At 40.0% G+C, this 22,935-nt stretch overlaps 1 protein-coding gene across 1 annotated transcript; it reads right to left on the bottom strand.

Annotated features, from left to right (window-relative positions):
• Window positions 1-3,881: 3,881 nt before the first annotated feature.
• On the bottom strand, window positions 3,882-8,724 carry CXCR4 (C-X-C motif chemokine receptor 4). Its single transcript, XM_075180944.1, has 2 exons — window positions 8,625-8,724; window positions 3,882-6,099 (listed from the first exon to the last, which is right to left on the bottom strand). Exons 1-2 carry the CDS (start codon window positions 8,631-8,633, stop codon window positions 5,032-5,034), a joined length of 1,077 nt encoding a protein of 358 aa, XP_075037045.1. The 5' UTR covers window positions 8,634-8,724; the 3' UTR covers window positions 3,882-5,031.
• Between the last annotated feature and the right edge of the window lie 14,211 nt (window positions 8,725-22,935).

Here is a 22,935-nt window from a genome sequence, read left to right as displayed (position 1 = left end):
GGGGGTGTGTATGTTCATTTATGATGCCTGTACCAGTCCCACGTGGTGCGGTGTCCGGTAATTAGGTGCTCCTAGCGGTAAAGCAATAGCAGTTTAATTTTAAACCTTTGTCAGTGTAATGTTATAAAAAAACATTTTGTTTATATGTGTATTGCTCATGTCTGCCTCCATAATTACGGCCTTTTGTCCCTTTATTGTACACTCAATACACATTCATTTAAAATGCAAAATATGTGTATTATATTTGTGGTTCTTTGACAATACCCATATTAGTAAAAAAAAACCTTTGATGTGCAGTTGCAAACGAGCGTACACTGTACACAATTATGCGTTAACAAATGAATGAAGAAAACCTGTTCCCTTCTCTTATTATGGAGTTTGGGGTGGGTACTATTGAACACGATCTCCCCTTTATTTAAATATCTTGGGGATATCGTTACATAGACCTCATATGTCGTTTCAGTGTGTACGAAATTCAAATCTTCGCTCAGGACAATATGGCTGTGAAAAGGCGCTGCCCAGACAGTCCGTCTTTCGTCTAAAACGTGTGTAGTCATTAATCATCCGAGTGATCGGACCTTTGGCCGAAGGTAAAGTCGTTGTAGATAACACATCGGTCGCAAAATTCTTCAGTGTGTACCCAGCCTAATCAATGGATCTATTTTTTTTTACTGGATTAATTTAGGCAACCATCCCAAAGGCTGTGGAACTACAAGTTACAGCAGGGTTAACTCTTCAAAGTTAATATTTCCTTAATTGATCATCAAGTCATCGAGAGGGGCGTGATGAGGGTACAAAGTACCAGGAGCTGGGCCCAGGGCTTCCTAGGGGGCCCCGGCAGGGGTATCTCTGTTTATAATAACACTCACCCTGTGTATTATGTATGTCAGTGCTGTGATTTGCTTCCAGCCACGTACATTATATATAATAGAAAGTCTTCCGCTGTCTGAGTATCTTGTGCTTTGTCATTCTCCCGCCTACGGCTGCTGCTCCGATGGCACATTATCATCAAAAACATTTCTCTGCCAGCATCGTACACAAAGACAAACATTGTCACTTTAAAGATCATTAAACCTACCAGCACGTTGGAAACCAATCATTTAGGCTTTTTGCAGTAAGAAAATTAGCATTTTTGAAATGACTTCCCTGCATTCGATGCTGCCTGGGATTATTTCATTATATGGACGCTCCGGTATCTGCAGTTTTTATTAGGACAAATCTGTCTTTGGCCAATTTTAATGTTGGGCGTTAAACTATTAAATTTTTCAGCCTCATTTTTTTTTTCATCGCCATTACTTTGGCTTTCACTTAAGTTTCATCTTTTATTCTCTCTTCCGTGACCTCCGTACACAAAATTTGCTGTAGTTTTGCCTTAAATAAACAGGACCAAAGATTTATAATTATATCCGCACAGCTCGGATGTAACACCAGTGGGTGTGGCTTGATGATTATCTGTTATCAATGTTTAATGTGTGCAAAGTGTGTGATATATTGATAAAGATATATTATATTGACTAATGCCACTGTGCTGCTATTTCATGTACTGCGATAAAAATAAACTGTTTATTTATTCATCCATATAACAGGAATCTCTGCAGGTCACGGGCCGATGCCCTTCAGTTTCTTTGTCACACCACATAAATCACTAGTTTTCTGTCCCTGAATATGTAATTTGTCCGTGAAGATGAAGGATTCTTGTCTTTTTTGCAGTAAATGATTTATGTAAATGCTGAGAACAGGAACACATGTCTGCCCCCCAGCGAGAATGGGATATGTGCATTCTCCAAGAACTAATTAATTGATTTTAAGCAACATTGGATATTTGCATCCTTTTCAATAAATATTCCACAGCTTACCCAGCCAGACAAGACAATCCTGCATTATCTTATAATGTATTTATTGATCTGCTCATAAGGGTATTGATGATTACTAGAGTCCTAGTAACTGCACAATGAAGATATGGGATATAATACAGGATTACTTGGAACAGCTGCTGAGGAAATGTTTTCATAATGGGATAATTCTGCAAAAATGTTAATCTCCTTTCCACAGATTGGAGGAAGGAATTTAATGCTACACCGCATTGCAAGGAACTTCTGTTTCCATTCATTTCCATCTAACATGGGCCCCATTGTTCCCAAATTAGTCCTACTTGTTTGACTAGAGATTATAAGGATAGATTATCGTTATAAAGCTGTACAAAATTAAACTTCACACAGAGAATTAGTAGAATGAGGCAAAACTTTTATCCCCACTGTGATGTTATCAAGTCTGGCTTATTATGCAAATTGTAATTTGCATATGAAAACAGGTATTGGTGAGTAGGGGGAGGGGAAGCATTTAAAATCTTGTTTAACTCAATTTATAAATGTGTCATTCAGACTTCTGACGTAATATTAAGAGTATAACACATTCCTAGATCAAAGTAAATGTGTTTACTTCTTAGGTAATCTTCCATATGTATCCTGTTACTATGTCAGACTAATTAGTTGTAAAAGCGATTTAAATCTAGACCCAGATGATGAAGTAGTCACACAAACACCATTTTTCTTGTGTGAAAAAAAAGATTGCATTTCTGTGCAAACACACACAGATCATGTGTATTTTACGTTAAACATATTGCAGTACACACCCCTTTAATCATTTTGGATAAATATTTTTTCACCTAATCTTATCGAATTATTGATCTGTTTTGTCGTCTACATTTTACTATGTCGCTCTATTGTCATCCGTACTTTCTATTCTTGGGAATAAGTTGTCCCTATATTTGCATTTACACCTATTTCCTAAATGTTTCGGGGAGGCCATAATGTTATTATTAATAGTGCGTGATAATGGGGATATCAGAGAGTACATAAAACAGGTTGTAAGCTTGCAAGCAGGTCCTTCTCACCTCTTTGTCTGTTTTACCCAGTTTGTTTATTATTGAGTTTGTCCCCAATTGTAAAGCGCTAAGGAATTTTCTGGCGCTATATAAATAAATGTTGATGATGAACAGGGACTTACAAGGTAGACAAAATAAATGCAGACATGATAAAAGGGTATGGAGGACCCTGCTCATTAGAGAGCTTACATACTAATCGGAAGAGGGCACAGCTGAAACAAGAGGAGCGAGTGTGGCTCAGAGTAGAGATTGGGACAATTGTGAGTGTGCATTAGTGTGGGTAGCATAGGTGGGAGAAGAGAAGGGTGAGCTCTGATAGAGATGGGTTTTCAGAGAGTATTTAAAGACTTGAAGTCTGTAGGAGAGTCTGATTGGGCGTGGTAGGGAATTCCATAAGTAGGGAGCAGCACGGGAGAAGTCTTGTAGGCGGGAGTGAGAGGTGGTTACCAGGGACGAGGTGAGACACAGGTTAGATGTAGATCGAACTGGGAAAGAGGGAGAGCATTTTGTTGCTGAGGGATTTGTAGATAAGGGTGAGTAATTCGAATTGTATTCCGGATTATATTGTGACTCAGTGTTAGGATTTACAGAGTGTTGTGGTGTATGAGGAACGTTAGGAGAGGAAGATCAGTTATGCTGCAGCCTTTAGGATACATTGATGGGTGAAGGAAAGTCCGGATAGGAGAAGGTTCCAATAGTTGAGGAGGGAGATCATAAGAGAATAGTTTTGGTTGCATCTAAGCAACAAATGTATCAATTTAGAATAAACCATGAAAAAAATCCCCATTGAAAGCAAAACTATATAGGATGCAGAAAGTGCAATGGAAAGTTACCTATTTAATCAAATGATAAACATCACAGGGTCTATAAAGTATAGAAAATCTGATATGTGTTTGTGAATCAATGTCATGTTCACATAGAAAGCCCCCCCTATCCACACACACAAAAAGGTACAATGTGCTTCTAATTGCAATAAAAACAGATACAACCATTGTTTAATTTCTCAAGATTTTATTAACAAACATTATGTACAGTGTTCAGTATATGGCTCATAAGGGTGGCAATACTGATTCAGAAACATATCCTATGCTAAGTAGACATTGGGACATACTGTATAGTCAATAAATGCAGACACACAACACAAACAGAGTAGTCTTCAACCATTAGACTTTTCCTACATTAATAATGGATTTATGTTTCAATCCTAAATTTCAGATATTACAGGGAGTGTAGTTACTAACTTAGTATCCTATAGCAACCAATCAGAATCTTGTGCTCAATACTCTATCTTACAATAGACTGAGCTGAGCAATAGCTAATTGATTAGTCACTATAAGTCACTGTGCACGTTGGCACAACTGTTAGCAACACCCAAAGTCTGCTTGGGGAGTCCATGTTATTATTTGGTGTAAATATTGTTTTCGCTGTATTGATTAGAAATCAGACACCAAACTGGTGAAAAGCTGCAGTTTCGGAGATCCTGTTATTATGTAATGTATCTAATTTTAATCCGTCATTATGCAATAGCTGTAATCTGTAGTATTCAAATTAATCTAATTATTGACCTCAGTATAACACCTCATTTATCATGCTGTATATAACATAAATTCAAATCTTTTACTGGCCTCCTCTACATGACGACTACTGCCCCCTGTATAACCCAACTGCATTACCCCATTAACCAACATATATCTCCGATTCACCTACATCATTCGTGACTTTCTTCTACATTCACATACAAAACTGCAGAATAAATAGTAGCTCAGACAATACACTTGTATCTGTACATATAAACAGGTTGTCAGACACTGCCCGTACATGGGCTTTTGCGCGTCTGTCCATTGTCCTCCAAAACGACCGCCGAGTCAGCGGTCTGGAAGCGGAGTGTCACATTAACGAAAAACTGGGAAGATTCCTTGATAGAGACGGCTAAGTTGGCACAGCAATGGACAAAGTAACAAGTTTATCGAGAACCAATCAACAGTCCATAGGGCCTGCCTACAATAAAGATATAGAAAACAGGGAAAATATTTATATAAATAAGGCATGGAAATCTGGCCGTCAATAAAATTCCTTATGGAATATGAAATGTATATACAAGTATCAGTCCGTATTTTGAAATTAAAGTCCGTGGCCGTCAGACGCCGTTAGCTGGAGTGGAAACTAGAGGACTCTGACTCTGTAGAGACGGATGAAAGACCAGCGCGCTTTTTGGACAGTATTTTCAAACTGGATCCTCTGCTGACAGACGTGAGGGCGTTCTGGGCAGAGGTCTTAAATTTAGCCCCGAGGAAAGCATACAGGATGGGGTTCAGGCAGCAGTGGAAAAAGGCCAGGGCTTCCGTGATGGAGATCCACTTGTGGATGGTATTATCCAAGTTGCAATCAAACTTGATGATTTCAAGTAGAGCAAAGGTATCTATGGCCAGGCAGATGTAATAGGGAAGCCAACAGGCGAAGAAAGCCAAGATGAGAATGACTGTGGTCTTCAAGGCTTTGCGTTTCTGATGGCCCTTGGAATGTGAAAGCTTTGAAATGATGACACAGTAGCAAGTTAGGATGATAATTCCGGGCAAGATAAGTCCAACTGTGATGTGGAGGAAACGGAATCCAATGGTCCAGTATTTCTGGTCGTGTGGATAGATTCGATCACAAATGTAGGTATCTCCTGCTTCGGTCACACTGGAAAACACCAAGTCGGGCACAGTCAACAGTATAGCCGGAAGCCACACTCCAGCATAGACCACTTTTTCAGCTAAAAGTTTCCTGGACCCTTGGCTGTTGGTGGCGTGGACAATTGCCAAGTACCGATCTAGGCTGATGAACGCCAAGATCAAGACGCTGCTGTACAGGTTGACCGTGTAAATGACATGGATGGCTTTGCACAGAAATTCCTTAAAGTACCAACCAATGACGGCATCCACTGACCAAAATGGAAGCGTGAAGACAAAGAGCAGGTCAGCCACCGAGAGATGCAGCCTGTACTTGTCGGTCATAGTCCTGGATTTCTTTTGATAGCCCATGACCAGCACCACCAATCCATTGCCGATTATTCCAAGCAGGAAGATGAACGAGTAGATGGTGGGCAGGAAGATTCTATTGAAGTCATTATTATCTTCCTGGAAGCATGGGCCTTGGTAATTAAAATTGTCATCTATCCCATTTATATCGGTGCTATTGTCGTCCGTAACATTTATTTCAAACGATCCGGAGAACTGCAAAGAAAAAAGACGATAAGAAAATTAGTTATGTGCTTCAGTACAAACTCGTCATTAAAACAACATAGGCAATATACATTGCCGGATCCTAATAATTCCAAGGTTTAGTATATATATTCGTAATTTGAATATAACTCACCAGAATCACCATTGTCACAGGGGACATAGGGAGGAACTAGACATGAATGTAACACTTTACATATGAACAAGTATTTTGTTAGGAAAGATCTGTAACAGGACAGTGACTCTGGAGCATTAACATACAATATACTGCTCATGTCTTTAACTTGGGCATATTTATATAAATAAAAAGAAACTAAAGACACACAAACAATGTTATGGTTGACAAGTTATGTCTATTACACTCTAAATGCAAACAGATCCTTATTTAACCTTCAGCTGTCTGGTGCAGAGTGGGAACTGGAGACAAACCCAACTTTGGAAGCACTGTGCAAGACGTGCTCAGACTCCAAACAGATCTGTAGAAGTTGTGGGAGTATATCTCCCACCAGATGGAAGATTAAGAGAGTTGTAGTTCCAACAACAGCTATTGAGGCTTGAGGCTTCTATTGCTCAATACAAATTTCAATATCCCCCCTTTGTCAAAAGCACCTGTAGCTCCAGAGCCTAAACCGAGAATAAGGACTCATACATAAGGGAATTGAACAGCAATGCTACTTAAAGGCAAGGGTAAATCCTTGTACTTGTCCTTGCTTTTAAAAGAATGTTAGAAGAGTATTCATTGTTGTGTCTCATAGCTTCCTTGCAGCATAGAGTGCTATGTTCTTAATGAGGGTTTCCACAGAACTCCCATTATAATGTACCAAGCATTAACGCACTAAACGCTGCAGGTGATGTCGAACATGGCACACAGCAAAGCGCTCGCTCCTTACAAAGTGTGCGTGCACAGGTCTATTCACTTACTTTATTTTTTTGGACAGTGTTAATAGGATTTTAAGAACAGCTTTCTCATTAAGTCATGATATGAGTATTACAATAGTTCTAGATAAAGTGAAAGTTGTGGCATTGTACTATTCTCTTGTGGGTGAACTGGTGCCCTCTAGTTGTGGTTCCTCTCCAGTTTTTTTTTTTTTTGCACAATATCCTGAATGCTGAAATAAGCTTGTATTACACTGTTACACAGCAGCAGATACCTGTGAAGTTTTCTTGTGAGATAGGGAAGTGTATTTACACACAACCAACGGTTCTGGTGCAGCAATATATAAACAGAGCGGGGTTTTTGAAAATGTGAGAATCAATATAGAAAAGACATAGAGGCAGAGAAGTAACACAGACCCTGAAACCACACAAGGATTACACTAGAAAAACAGTGGTATTATCTGGTACAATACTGCTGACTTGACATTATCTGAATTTAATTCCAATATAACAATTCATTGTATAGTATAACTCCCAACATCTCCTTTTGGAAACAGCCAGAACCAAACTTAATTTATTGTACTCACTAAAACTCTGCAACTCTGGAGCAATATGTTTTGTTCTACTTTTTAGCTCAGCCTATAAACCTTTCGGTGCTTTCCACAATGCAAATAATGTAACACACACTAGGTCATGTGAAATACAGATCAAACACAGCTCTCAACGCTGAACCGAGAGGCCAAGGGCTTTCTTAAGCCATCAACCCCTCTTTTCCCCACGGGAATTTGAAATCCACACAACCCTGTGTTTAGCATTGCTGTGGTTCCATATACAAATTTCTCAACTATGCATTGAATTTAAACTTCGTTTTGGACCGCAACTAAACAGAAGTAAAACAACACTCAACAATAAGACGATCCCTGCTGGAAAGATAACTATCAGGATCATTAACAAAAGTTGAATGAGGGTATAAATGCCAATCATTTGCCGCTAGCCCATCCGATATACCTGGCACTCAGGAACACCCAAAGAGCCCTCTATCCGTCACAAGCACATTAATAGAAACAGCAGGGTGGGTGTACCCGGTGGTTCTCCAGCTCCCCTGGCACTACAATTTCCAGCATGTCCTGACATGATGGGACTTGTAGTTCCACCGCAGATCGAGAGCCACAGGTTGCCTACCACTGCATAATTAAGACGCACACCAGATGCACAGCAAGTAATACATTTGGAACATCATAGTTACACAAGGAAAACTCCAAAATATGAATAATTAGACATTTTCTCATAATTACCATACAAATCCCAATTAGTACATGAGAACATTAGCGATGTCTGATGCAGAAGGAGCATAGTCCACAGTCAACTCCACCAATAAACTAGAGCGCAAAGTGCATCCCAAAATTATAGTTCCAAATGTATTTCATTCGATCCCCAAAAAATTAAACCGACACCTGGTAAAAGTATTGACACTGACACTAAAGTCGTAATTGCAATCACACTTGGCATCAGAACTAGAACCGTACCACCAATGTGCGCGTTATGTATCATCATGCTATTGTGCCAGATGCGCAAATACGCGCGCTACTCCCCGGCTGGCACTGGGTGAATGAGCGGACACATGCAAGAATTTAAATACTTACAAATGCCATGTCTGCAGGTCCTTCGGTATTCAGGATGGAGCTGGTGAGTAACAACCATTCAGTGTGAAGCTGAGAATGAATTGAGTATAGGCTGCAGCCAGCAGAGCTATATATATAAGTACCCACCCATCTGCCTCCCATCCAATGTCCTGAGCTTTCTTACATACAATAGCTGCTAATTTTACTGTCACACTACCTCCTGTTGTTTATCCTGCAGCTGGCAAAAAGGGGGGGACTTTTTTTTTTTTTGTTTTAAGATAAGCATCTGTAAAAAACATCAGTTACAAAATAACACTCAACAACATGTACCTTAAAGAGACTGCCAGTCAAATTCTATATTTCGTTGTTTCGTGGCTGGTGTTTGTATGTAACAAAGCAGTACAGTGAATTCTACATGTCCAGACTGATTCTCACATTTTAGCCTTAAATTAATCTATATATTTTATAATAGAGACGGAAGACAAATGGATTTAAATGATTGGGGAGTGAAAAAGTGCATTACTTTTTTTTTGCATAACTGTGTATTTGTGTTTATATGTGTAAATGTGCAAAACCAATGTGCTTTATGAAATGCTTAGTTTGTGAACATAATAAAAATATTGATAATAATTAGTACATGAAACACATTTCTGCTTTAATACAGGTGATGGATCTCCAATGCCACTTCTGTGATCAGCTATGATTTAAAATAGGAGGTGCATTATGCTTTGTAATAAATATGTTTTCCTAATGAACAATGACGTGGTAACAACAGAATTCACAGAATGTAATATTATTAATTTCAAATGTGTATTTATATATTAGCACTGTTATTGGAATATAAACATATTTTGTATCAGAGTTTAAGTAAATAACTGAGATGTAAAAAAAAAAAAAGATAGGGAAATAAAATATAGAATACAAGGTGGATTTTGACTATAGATTTGTAGATCAGCTCTGTACAGGGGCACAAGCATTAGGTAAAATCAGCTATTCTTTGTCTATAATCTCTGACTGTGATCACGTCCCCCTCCCCCAAGTGTGTCCTGTGCTCTTTATTTGCACTGCAGCTATAAAATCTCTATTTGTACTAACACACATGTCATTATTCTATATTTACAGCCCCATAATGATTTCTGTAAATTGTGACATAAATGTACATTTATTGTACAGGTAAAGGATTTAGATAATAATGATTGTGCCATTGATAAATATAAAGTGTTTCATTGTATTACTATTAGTGTTTGGTTTTATTCATGTAACTATAATATATTCAATATTACTGCTCAGGGTAACTATTGGAAGGTGATACTACACCCAAAACTAAAAATGTAGATTTGTGCTAAATTCCTTAACAGATACAAGAAACCAGATTGAAATAGTGGGTATTGTTGTAATAATATATAGGTATATACTGTATGTGTATTAAACTTTCCAGCCACCCAAAACTGAAACTACTATGTGTGAAAGTGGGAGACTGAGGTGGTGGAGGGTTTTTTGTTTCTTTTTGTCACCTTTATGTTATTTGGATTCAAATCAATTGTTTTGCAGCCTCAGTGAGAGGTACACACCTTACTCCTGGAAGATTTACTCTATATTGATGCATCCTCTGGTACCTCCAAATTACCAGTAACAGCCTCACCTGGTACCTCCAGATTACAAGTAACATCCTCACCTGGTACCTCCAGATTATCAGTAACAGCCTCACCTGGTACCTCCAGATTACCAGTAACATCCTCACCTGGTACCTCCAGATTACTAGTAACATCCTCACCTGGTACCTCCAGATTATCGGTAACATCCTCACCTGGTACCTCCAGATTACCAGTAACATCCTCACCTGGTACCTCCAAATTATCAGTAACATCCTCATCTGGTACCTCCAGATTATTAGTAACACTCTCACCTGGTACCTCCAGATTATCAGTAACATCCTCACCTGCTACCTCCAAATTATCAGTAACATCCTCACCTGTTACCTCCAGATTATCAGTAACAGCCTCACCTGGTACCTCCAGATTATCAGTAACATCCTCTCCTGGTACCTCCAGATTATTAGTAACATTCTCACCTGGTACCTCCAGATTATCAGTAACATCCTCACCTGGTACCTCCAGATTACTAGTAACATCCTCACCTGGTACCTCCAAATTATCAGTAACATCCTCATCTGGTACCTCCAGATTATCAGTAACAGCCTCACCTGGTACCTCCAGATTATCAGTACCATCCTCACCTGGTACCTCCAGATTACCAGTAACATCCTCACCTGGTACCTCCAAATTATCAGTAACATCCTTACCTGGTACCTCCAGATTACCAGTAACAGCTTCACCTGGTACCTCCAGATTATCAGTAACATCCTCACCTGATACCTCCAGATTACTAGTAACATCCTCACCTGGTACCTCCAAATTACTAGTAACATCCTCTCATGGTAGCTCCAAATTACCAGTAACATCTTCACCTGGTATCTCCAGATTACTAGTAACATCCTCACCTGGTACCTCCAGATTATCAGTAACATACTCACCTGATACCTCCAGAATACTAGTAACATCCTCACCTGGTACCTCCAGATTATCAGTAACATCCTCACCTGATACCTCCAAATTATCAGTAACATCCTCACCTGGTACCTCCAGATTATCAGTAACATTCTCACCTGGTACCTCCAGATTATCAGTAACATCCTCACCTGGTACCTCCAGATTACCAGTAACATCCTCACCTGTTACCTTCAGATTACCAGTAACAGCCTCACCTGGTACCTCCATATTATCAGTAACATCCTCACCTGTTACCTCCAGATTACCAGTAACATCCTCACCTGTTACCTCCAGATTACCAGTAACATCCTCACCTGTTACCTCCAGATTACCAGTAACATCCTCACCTGTTACCTCCAGATTACCAGTAACATCCTCACCTGTTACCTCCAGATTACCAGTAACAGCCTCACCTGGTACCTCCAGTAACATCCTTACCTGGTACCTCCAAATTATCAGTAACAGTCTCACCTGGTACCTCCAGATTCCCAGTAACATCCTCACCTGTTACCTCCAGATTACCAGTAACATCCTCACCTGTTACCTCCAGATTACCAGTAACAGTCTCACCTGGTACCTCCATATTATCAGTAACATCCTTACCTGGTACCTCCAAATTATCAGTAACATCCTCACCTGGTACCTCCAGATTATCAGTAACATCCTCTCCTGGTACCTCCAAATTACCAGTAACATCCTCACCTGGTACCTCCAGATTATCAGTAACATCCTCACCTGTTACCTCCAGATTACCAGTAACAGCCTCACCTGGTACCTCCAGATTACCAGTAACATCCTCACCTGATACCTGCAGATTATCACTAACATCCTCACCTGTTACCTCCAGATTACCAGTAACATCCTCACCTGTTACCTCCAGATTACCAGTAACACCCTCTCCTGGTACCTCCAGATTATCAGTAACATCCTCACCTGGTACCTCCAGATTATCAGTAACATCCTCACCTGGTACCTCCAGATTACCAGTAACATCCTCACCTGGTACCTCCAGATTATGAGTAACATCCTCACCTGGTACCTCCAGATTACCAGTAACATCCTCTCTTGGTATCTCCAGATTATCAGTAACATCCTCACCTGGTACCTCCAGATTACCAGTAACATCCTCACCTGTTACCTTCAGATTACCAGTAACAGCCTCACCTGGTACCTCCAGATTACCAGTAACATCCTCTCCTGGTACCTCCAAATTACCAGTAACATCCTCACCTGGTACCTCCATATTATCAGTAACATCCTCACCTGTTACCTCCAGATTACCAGTAACATCCTCACCTGTTACCTCCAGATTATCAGTAACACCCTCTCCTGGTACCTGCAAATTACCAGTAACAGCCTCACCTGTTACCTCCAGATTATCAGTAACATCCTCTCCTGTTACCTCCAGATTACCAGTAACATCCTCACCTGTTACCTCCAGATTATCAGTAACATCCTCTCCTGGTACCTCCAGATTACCAGTAACACCCTCTCCTGGTACCTGCAAATTACCAGTAACAGCCTCACCTGTTACCTCCAGATTATCAGTAACATCCTCTCCTGTTACCTCCAGATTATCAGTAACATTCTCACCTGGTACCTTCAGATTATCAGTAACAGCCTCACCTGGAACCTCCATATTACCAGTAACAGCCTCACCTGGTACCTCCAGATTATCAGCAACAGCCTCACCTGGTACCTCCAGATTTCGGGTAAGGCAGTGCAGGCAGCTGTGGGGGGCAGCGGGAATGTGGGTCACAAATAAACAATGAGTGTTTTCTCTCTTACTACCAGTACACAGATTTTCCATGCCCTCAGATTCACATTAAACTGTTATTCCCCAGTAACCACTGCTTTATCATTCTGTGTAAATATTAGGATGGGGATGGGGGAACTTGGGGGGGGGGGGGGGGGGGTGGTGTACAGGTGCAGTCTGTCATATTTGACTTGTGTGCTTAAATACTTTGTCCTGCCTCAATCTTTTATAGCTCTCCACACCTGCCACAGATTACTCAGTGTGTGTTGTTTAATCCTGCCTTGTTGTATGTTAGTGATTTATTATTGTCCAGATCCAAACATGCCAAAGTCAATATATAATCATATATATTTATTTACCATTCACTATGTGTAAATGATACATTTTACTGTTATTTTATTGTTCAGTTACAATTGAGTTACATTATGTTTATCTAATGTATATAAGATTGTTAAATGTAACAATATTTGTCCCTTAAAGACCATTATCACTTTATAGCCATTTTATTGCTTTTTTGTTCATTGAACTAAGGACTAATGAATGTTTTTATAACCGTATAATGCTGTTGTAACACTACCATAGATAAGTATGAATAGTAACATTCCTATAGTATCTGAGTCAGATTTCTGTTTGTGATATTACACAGAAGCAGTCATTTTAGTGATTATCTGTAATAATTATAATTATCCCACTTTGATTAAAACCCATTTCTGGATGGATAAATGCATAGAAAAAGTGATTAAATAGCACATACTGGAGATGGACAAAAGCAGGTGTATGTATAAGAAACCTTTGCTGCACTACTACAATCAGTTCTGCATAGTGAGGTCTGTAGTACAAACAACACTAGTATTTTGTTACAGTTGCCTTTCTTATGTATATACTTTTATTCTCCTTTTATGCAAAGTTTATGCAACTATTGTTTCTCCACCTGCCATTTAATGGCATGTCTGAGCATGTAGTGGGCATGCTTTAACTTGTAGTTCCATATAAACTAGAAAGCTACTGATTGCTGACCTCTGCTATATAAACAACTCAAAATTGCATGGTGCCATCTAGTTTAATGATTAAAAATATAAAATGAAATATAGAAAGGGTCAAGGGTTAAGACTCGGCGCTGCTTTTTTGAGTTTTTATTTTTGTTTTGTTCCATGATCTTGCTGTACAGTATATATTTTTTAATATACTTTACAATATTTGTGAAGTGGCTTTTTGAACTCGCATCACCTGATGAACATCAGATCCAGACTAATTTGATCAATGCGGCTGGACAGAGATCCTGCATTTTATCCACTAAGTGTATTATCTATCCTAGTAATTAATGCACATCACCCCCAGGCTGCTACACCAAACAGATAGAGCACTGTTGTTTACAAAACTTACTGGTATTAGCACACAAAGACCAACCAAACGTTCCCTTCAAATTCTCTTTAAACCAAGAGGTGTCGTTTTAAATTGAAAAGAGAATAATTAATGTTGTAAATGTAAGACTGTTTCAATAAATTGGCAGAAGGGGGCATTGATTTAGGATTCCCCTGGGGTACTGTGGCCACCAATAGGGGATGCGCTCACAGGCGGTGGTTGAGCTGCCTGCGGTCCCTTACGCTGCGCTGCGCTAACCGGAAGGGGAATACATCAGCAACGCTTCTCACAATAGTTAATGAAGTTAAACCTCCCAACTGTCCAGGTGGGATAGTCCCCATTGGAGGTCAGGACTTTTGCCCCAATTCCAAGACAGTTGGGAGTTGGTGAGTGGCCCTTCAATGCCATATATACCGTCACCACCCAAAGCTTTGGAAGTGCTATATACGCCCCCAGGGGTAATCGTGACGCTTCCCAATTTGGGGCAGCCAAAATTTGGCAAGTATGGTGGACTATTGATCGCTATGATGTGTGCAGGACCTGTATTCAAAGCGGTTTTTACAAATGCCAAATGGATTATGGACACAACAAAAATTGGCAAAAATTGTTGTGACTACAATTCCAACAGCGCAGATTGCAAACAGCTCTACAAGTGCATAACCTTGCACTCATTTTGCATTCTGGTTTTACAAGAGTGGTTCCATGGACCAGGAAGCAGGCGTGCAGATTGACATGCGACAGATAGATGCGCTTGCAGAAATAACAAGGAGACACAGGTCTACAGTTTTGGTGGTTTGTAAATGCGCCAACTGATTGTGGCAGAACGACCGTTGTTACAGGTAGGACCAGGATATTAGGGGGATCTGTAGCCGGCGCCACAGACTGCATCCACAATCATATCAGCGCAAGAGGACGGTCTGTGTATCGCTGGGCTGACCTACAAAGTTTTATTTGAGGCCCAGCAACGGTGTTCTAGCCCTGGTTTTATACCTCAGATTACAGCAATTAATGACACTGTAGGAAACAGCCTCTAATATGTACTGTTGTTGGTCTTATCAGTCCCCCAATCATTAAGCTGTTCTCCAGTAATAATACAATCATCAGCCTCTCTCCAGTCCCTGTTTGACTCAGCTATTGTTGGATTAAGTCAATTTCCTGCATTCGGCACAAGATAACCCAGGATCTAAGTGAATTTATTTTCCTGGTGGCGAATGAATGATTGTCTTGGATATTAAGAGGGTTGAGCAGCACGGTGGCGAAGTGGTTAGCACATCTGCCTCACAGTGCTGGGGTCATGAGTTCAATTCCCGATCATGGCCTTATCTGTGTGGAGTTTGTATGTTCTCCCTGTGTTTGCGTGGGTTTCCTCTGGGTGCTCTGGTTTCCTCCCACACTCCAAAAATATACTTGTAGGTTAATTGGCTGCTATCAAAAAATTGACCCTAGTCTCCCTACCTGTGTCTGTGTGTATGTTAGGGAATTTAGACTGTAAGCTCCAATGGGGCAGGGACTGATGTGAATGCGTTCTCTGTACAGCGCTGCGGAATCAGTGGCGCTATATAAATAAATGGTGATGATGATGATGATACTGAAAGCGTAATAATCACACGGCACTCCGGGGTGTTGAAAAATAACACGAAAGACAAACAAACTGCAATAAATTAGCATCAACTGAACACTTAATAGCAGGAGATAGCTATTTTACTATTAACAAACACTTATGGGAGAGCAACTGTTTAACTAAAATATATTGCCAGACACTGTTGTTCAGAATTACAATAGTAAGTCGATTTTAATTAATTTGTAATTGCACATTGGCTGGTGAAGATCCTTGCCCATATGCTGTATCGGCGAGACTGTATGTGGCGTTGTATTAATATATTTTAACTCGTTGGTACCTATGCTGTACACATTAGGAATGAAGATCGTCATCTTCAGCCTCAGGATCATTGTATAACTCCCAACAGTCCCAGATTGCCCTCTTCTCCTTCTTAAATGTTCTTATTTTTTCACCTGTGTAAATCTGATAAAGTCCTCAATTGGCTCAATAGTTTTGGCTCAAAAATATATAATGTTATCTATCCTATATATTTGTTTTAGTGCTTTAAGGAGCTTATAGCTGTGTACATTTAGCTTGTTTTATGTCATAAATTTTTTTTTTTAACAACAAATCTTTTCCCCTCTTTGCACGTTTGATACCTTACCGGATTTTGGAATCGTGTGTGGCTGCCACTGTTCCCCTGTGAGTTTGTTGTGTGCGTAGCACAGGTCTCTACGTTCTGCATGAACAGACGTTAGTGGTTTTGAAAGTTTACCAGATAAATCTTCTCTCTACTCAATGGTAGAGCTATTGACTGCTATTACTTTGTTTACCATTTAGTCAACATAGTACATATAGATGTATATAGATCTGATTCGTCAAGACACGTATCTGTCGATATTGAGCGTATCGTATGAAAAATCACTCTGCGCATGCTTAGAATTCTCAGAAACGTCAGTGAACGTGTTCTGTGTGCCTAGGAGAGACACTTACTACAGCCTACGATTTCAGGGTGTGAACTGGGCAGAGAAGGGGCGTTTTGTCATAGCAAATATACTGTAAGGGCGTTCCAAACTCAAGCACACACAGCCACTTCCGAATCTGAGTGTCTGAAAGTTACTTGTCTTTCTGCCATATCTCTTGTTCCAGTTTATAGGGGAGTCCTCATCAGTAGTGATGACAGTCTCGTATGCATGCTATAACATGTGTTTGCAATCCCAAGGCACTGTAAAAATTTATTTTACGCTCAACAGACATTAACAACATTCTAATAAATGTATTTCATGGGGGAAAAAAAATATAAAAAAACACCTTTTTTTTTTACTGTTAATGCCTATATTATTATCCAGTAACAATAATGCATGTTTTTTTACATTTTCCTGTGCGTTCTTTTGTGAATTTATAACCCATGTAGGTATTGGACGCATCTTGTTGCATCCGGTGTCGTAGAGCAGACCTGCCCCCGATTTCAAAAGAACATCCTGAGTTCCGTGCCTTGCGGACGCACAGCCTACATGCGTGCCTATAATACTGAACGCCCTTGATGAATCAGGATCATATTGTCTTTTCCTCTTCCTTACTAACATCGGACAGCAGACCAGTTTGCCGGCTGGACCAATATTCTGCCTAGGAACTAGTGTCATCATTTTTGCCTCATGGCTCATCAATGTCACTGGTTCTTAGTGAATTTATAGACTGTAGTCTGCTTTCATTGTGTGTAGGTAAACTCACTTCTAAGGCTGGGTACACACTACAGAAACTTTCTCCCGATGCGATATCCTTAACGATTTTACCAATGACTGAAATAAAAAAAGTCCTGATCAGCAGCCGATTCCTGTGCACACACTATACACGTTTTACATGATTTACAGTCAGATCTGTGCTCCTCATCTGTCATAGCCATTGGCTGAAAAGATGGTGACTCTGCACACCGTAGAGATCTATGGACACTAACGGTGCTGAGTGCTTACACACTGCAGGATTGGAACGACATTGTTCCATCGTTGAGCGAGATTTTTAGTTTGGTTTAAAAATCAAATGAAGCGATACGATGAGCTTTGGAACGATAATCGTTCATCGTTGGAGAGTACACACTAATATCGGGCCGTTTATCGTGTTATTGGTACGATAATCGGCTGATAACCCTGTAGTGTGTACCTAGACTAATTCACAATTCACAGTCATTAGACCCCAACCATTTACCTTTGTTCTTGCAGTTGACATTAACAACAGATGGTGGATTATGTCCAAATTATATTCCTAATTTACACCTTATGCCATGTACTATTACACTGTGAAGTTTCAGCACAGTTAGAGCCATGCTCAGAATCAGGATTGTACAATATAAACAGTCTAGTGTTGTGTTACATTTGTGTTACGTGATACACTCAACACCGTGCTTACACTATGCAAGGAATGCAGCATTAAAATCCACCTGTCACACGCCGTGTGTCCTCAGCTATGCACCAAACATCCTCTCTCTACATATAATCACTCAACATACTTCTATTGTTGTGCGTCTCAGATTCAGAGAGAGCGAATCCTTCTAGACATTAATGGCACCTTTTTAGGTTGAAATCTATAACATTTTCTGGGACTTTCTCATGAATAATTCATGCTCTATAATCAGCTACATTTATACATGAGCTGGAGATTGCAGAGCACGTCTCATTACATGCCTCCTTGTCTCTGTGTAGTATGCAATAATTTATTGATCTCATTTACACTTGTAGCCCAGTTGTTTCTGACATAAATCGTAAGGGTTTGGTGCAGGGGGAGGGGCGCGGACCCGGTTAAACATTTACAGTCTTTAAGATTGTTTTTGATGTTTTTATAGAAACTTTCATAGATTTATTATTTGTAATATTTAATGCAAAATAAAATCCTTTTAAAGATTAGCAACTTAAGAGAAATGTTTCTCCCTTAAAAAGTGCTTCATATTGGAAATAATTTATTTCACATGCAAGGAAATTCCTGAGCGAGGGCTTATTCTGTGGAATTTCTAGGTTATGTAAAGTAAATAGCTTACGATTTTTCATTATAATTTGGCCACTGGGAGGCACTGTTATTTCCCATAGCAGTTACTTTGTAGCAAGTGATGAGGCTGCTGAAGTAATATATAATCACCAATGCAAATGTGTGTTCTCTGTGGAATTCAAGGGGTTTTCCGCTTTTAGCGTCATATAACCCCCTCCCCATAATACTACTTTAGTTAGGGTTCCTTCCTGCGGACCACCAGCTTTAGTTTAGGGTTCCAGCATTTGAAATTAGCGGGTGCCTTTGTGGGCCATTCTCTATAATGATATCTGTGCGCTGAAGAAGGAAGCGATCCAACGCATAGATAAAAATGACGATGGGAGAGCTGCAGCCATTAAATCAGACGTTGCCGTTTTTACCAGGGCTGTAGCTAAGACTGTACGTTGGGGGCGACCATTCAGGGCGCAACGCTGAAAGGGGGCGGAGTTCATAATTATTTTAGATTCATTTTTAGATTCATTTGGGCAGCACAGTGGCTCAGTGGTTAGCACTTCTGCCTCACAGCACTGGGGTCATGAGTTCGATTCCAGACCATGGCCTTATCTGTGAGGAGTTTGTATGTTCTCCCTGTGTTTGTGTGGGTTTCCTCCAGGTGCTCCTGTTTCCTCCCACACTCCAAAAACATACTAGTAGGTTAATTGGCTGCTATCAAAATTGACCTTAGTCTCTGTGTGTGTGTGTGTGTGTGTGTTAGGGAATTTAGACTGTAAGCCCCAATGGGGCAGGGACTGATGTGAGTGAGTTCTCTGTACAGCAGGGCGGAATTAGTGGCGCTATATAAATAACTGATGATGATGATTTGGTTAAAATTAAGTGCTGGGTGGTGGCATTTTTGTTTCTTGCCCAAGGAATAACTCAACATTTGTGGAATTTTATGGGGTTAAATATAAATGCATTATAGACCCTAGGGGCCTCCTTAAGATTTGGTTCCACCGAATGGACCTGTAAAAATTCTGTCGCCCAAAAATATGCTTATGTGTATGTTGTGTTGCACGTATGTCAATGCACAGCAGTATTTCTGTATCAGGCCCATTAATGTGCTTACTTATACTCCGAGATAGCGCAGTGATGAGGCTGGACATTGTTAGCAGTAAATAGGGAAAATCACATTATTCAATTTGAACTCAATGTAGTGTGATGAAGAGTCATATACATAAGACAGAATGCTGCCTTAGCATTTTTGTTAAGAAATGCAAAAGACGCATTTTCCATATAAACTGTAAAATACCTACAAACACTCCCACGGTCGTTGTTTACCGCTTTATACATCCAATGGAAACCTTTCCTGCAGTAGTCCTAGCGGGAATGACAAATAAGTAATGTGAATACACAGCCACGACTTGATGTAATTAGAGATGCTCACTGACCCCTGTGAAGTGGTTTTGGTTTTGGTTTTGGATCTGGATTAGCTTTGTATTTTGGTTTTGGCAAAACCACCCCGTGTGTTCTGGTTTTGGTTTCAGCTTTGTATTTTTTTAGAAAAATTGCTAAAATATGCTAAAATAACATAATTTTGCTCTTTTTTGATCCTACATTATTATTAACATCAATAACACTAATTTCAAGTCATTTGCAGTCACCTTTGACCACCCTCATCTTTCAATTCTCTAACTTTGCCTGGCCAAATGCTCTACACTCTATGCTACCCCTTGTGAGCCCCTCTCTCAAATGGCGCTAGATCGTCGTGGAGGGCGGTATTTATAGATTCCAACACTCGCGAGATCCGACGACGTCACAATGACGTTTTGCCTCGTTACTCGGGGGGTCAGTACGCCAGCAACCAATCAGAAGTGGTTACACAGCGCTACTGGTGATGTCATCATCATCATCACCTTCATCTCCTCTACGTATCTTTACTGAGCTCCATTACCTGCAAGAAACACACTTCCTAATTATGCGAAAAAATTACTTAAAGTAGAACAAAGGGAAAGGAAATGATATAAATAGTTTATAACCTATTTGATTCTCCATACATTAGGCAGATCTGGTGAATTATTCTTCACACCCCAAAAAGGTTCTATAGAGGCGGAATTCTTTTATTTTCACAATACACCTCCAAGTTTTGTTTGCAAATGTAAAGTTATACAATGTAGCACAACCTGTGTTGCTGTAGTCCCCTGATAATCAGTGTGACATGTCTAGACTAGACCTCATGTCCACCTAAATGTTATTTCAGCCATCCTCATGTAACTTTAGGTTTCACTACCAATCTAGGAAACTTTGGGTACTTACCCATTAGAAGGGCAGAATACACAATTCTAAATGTCATTTTCTATCCATATTGTCAATAGTAAACACTGGACTGAAAGACCTGTTTCATATGCTGATTAAACCGGCTGGGTATAAGACATGGAAATCAGATTGTATTGTTTACTCTCCACTGAAACCAGAGGTAACTTTGTATAAAAAAAGCCACACACACAAAACTGTTTATAGGAACTTTAGGGAATTTGTTTGTCACAAAAACACTAAACACGTTGAGACATGTCGTTTGGATTTGGTCCTGTTCTGTGTTAAAACTTAGGGGATCAGCCAGTGGCGTAACTATCGACTATGCAGTGGGCGCGACTCCACGCCTGCGCGGTGTCCTCTGCGTGATCAACAAATTCTCTTATTTATATTATTTGGCTGATAAAAGCACACACACAGACAGAGGGCCTGATTCATCAAGACACGTAAACTGAGCGCAAAGTGCATTTGTTTTAAAATGCACGTAAATCGGCTCTGCGTACTCCCAAATTCATCAAGGAGCGGATCTGAAGATACGTGCGCTGATGAATTCGGGTGTAGGTCCGATCTGCTGTACTACACAAGTCACTATAGGATACGTTCAATACCTATGTGGAATATACATTCACAAACGAACGCACAGAAAAGAAAAACAACATTGAATTAATGTCACCTGTTAATAATATAAGCATTAAGGATAAAACATAAAAACAAGAAAGAATGTTTTTTTTTTATATAATTTTTCCCCCTAAGAAATACATTTATTAGGATGATCTTAATATATACTAAACATAAAATACATTTTTACAGATGCTCCTGATTGCAAACACATGTTATAGCATGCATACAAGGCTGTCATCACTAGTAATCGGCACTTAGACCAGACCTGTAGCTGGTGCAAGAGATACGGCAGGAAAACAATACCTGAGAGATGCCTAGAGCTGGATTCGGACGCAGCTGTGTGTGACCGAGCTTGGCACGCCCTACTGTAAATTGACGATGCCCGAACGCCAGGGCCTTCTTTCCGACTGGACACGGGGCTGTCTTAACAGCATTATAGGCCCCCGGTCAAAGCAGTGCACTGGGGCCCTACCTACACAACCACTCTCAGGAATAAATTATCGATAAAATTAAACTTATATTTATTGATACCCGTAACAAAATCAGTGTTTAAACATTAAAAAACATGCTGTACAGCAGAGATGAATCCACACAAACGTTTGGACAAAATAACATGAACCTTGAAGTTGAAAAACAAGAAATTTAACATAAAAATGGTACTCAGTTGGTAAATCATACAGACGGAGATGGCACTGTGCATTATTTCTTATTAATCAAGTGTTCAACACAAACATTTGCAAATTTTTTGCAGAGAATTGCTTCAAAAAATGATGTGTGATGACTTTGCTTATGTACAATCACTACATGTATGCTGTGTTTGTCAAGGACAAGATATGCATTTTCAACAGCAAGATCACACAGATACCAGCTGATACTGAAGTGATTAGTCCACCTAAACGTTTTAAAAAAAGAGGGGTTGAAGGTTCTGAATAAATCTCCCGGAATAATACACTGAAAAGTTGGCAAGCCTACCGGGCCCCTATGCTTGTGGGGCCCCCGGGCAACTGCCCACCTTGCCCATGTGTTAAAACGGCTCTGCATGAGCCCCATCAAGATTAAAGGCCAATGAAATCTGTGTTCCATAGTCTGCACTAGAAAATGTTCATTGGATTGAAGGTGACAGGAGTGTGTTTTGCACACTTGCTCTGTGCTATCACAAACTATAACGCTTGTATGTCCGACCGTACAGTCTACTCACAATGCTTAGGGCAATCATATAAATTATGCATATTTTGACAA

This window comes from Mixophyes fleayi, chromosome 7 (genome assembly GCF_038048845.1).
Source record: "Mixophyes fleayi isolate aMixFle1 chromosome 7, aMixFle1.hap1, whole genome shotgun sequence".
Lineage (NCBI taxonomy): Eukaryota > Metazoa > Chordata > Amphibia > Anura > Limnodynastidae > Mixophyes > Mixophyes fleayi.
Note: the sequence above shows the minus strand (reverse complement) of the source record. Positions and strands in the feature narration are given on the sequence as shown.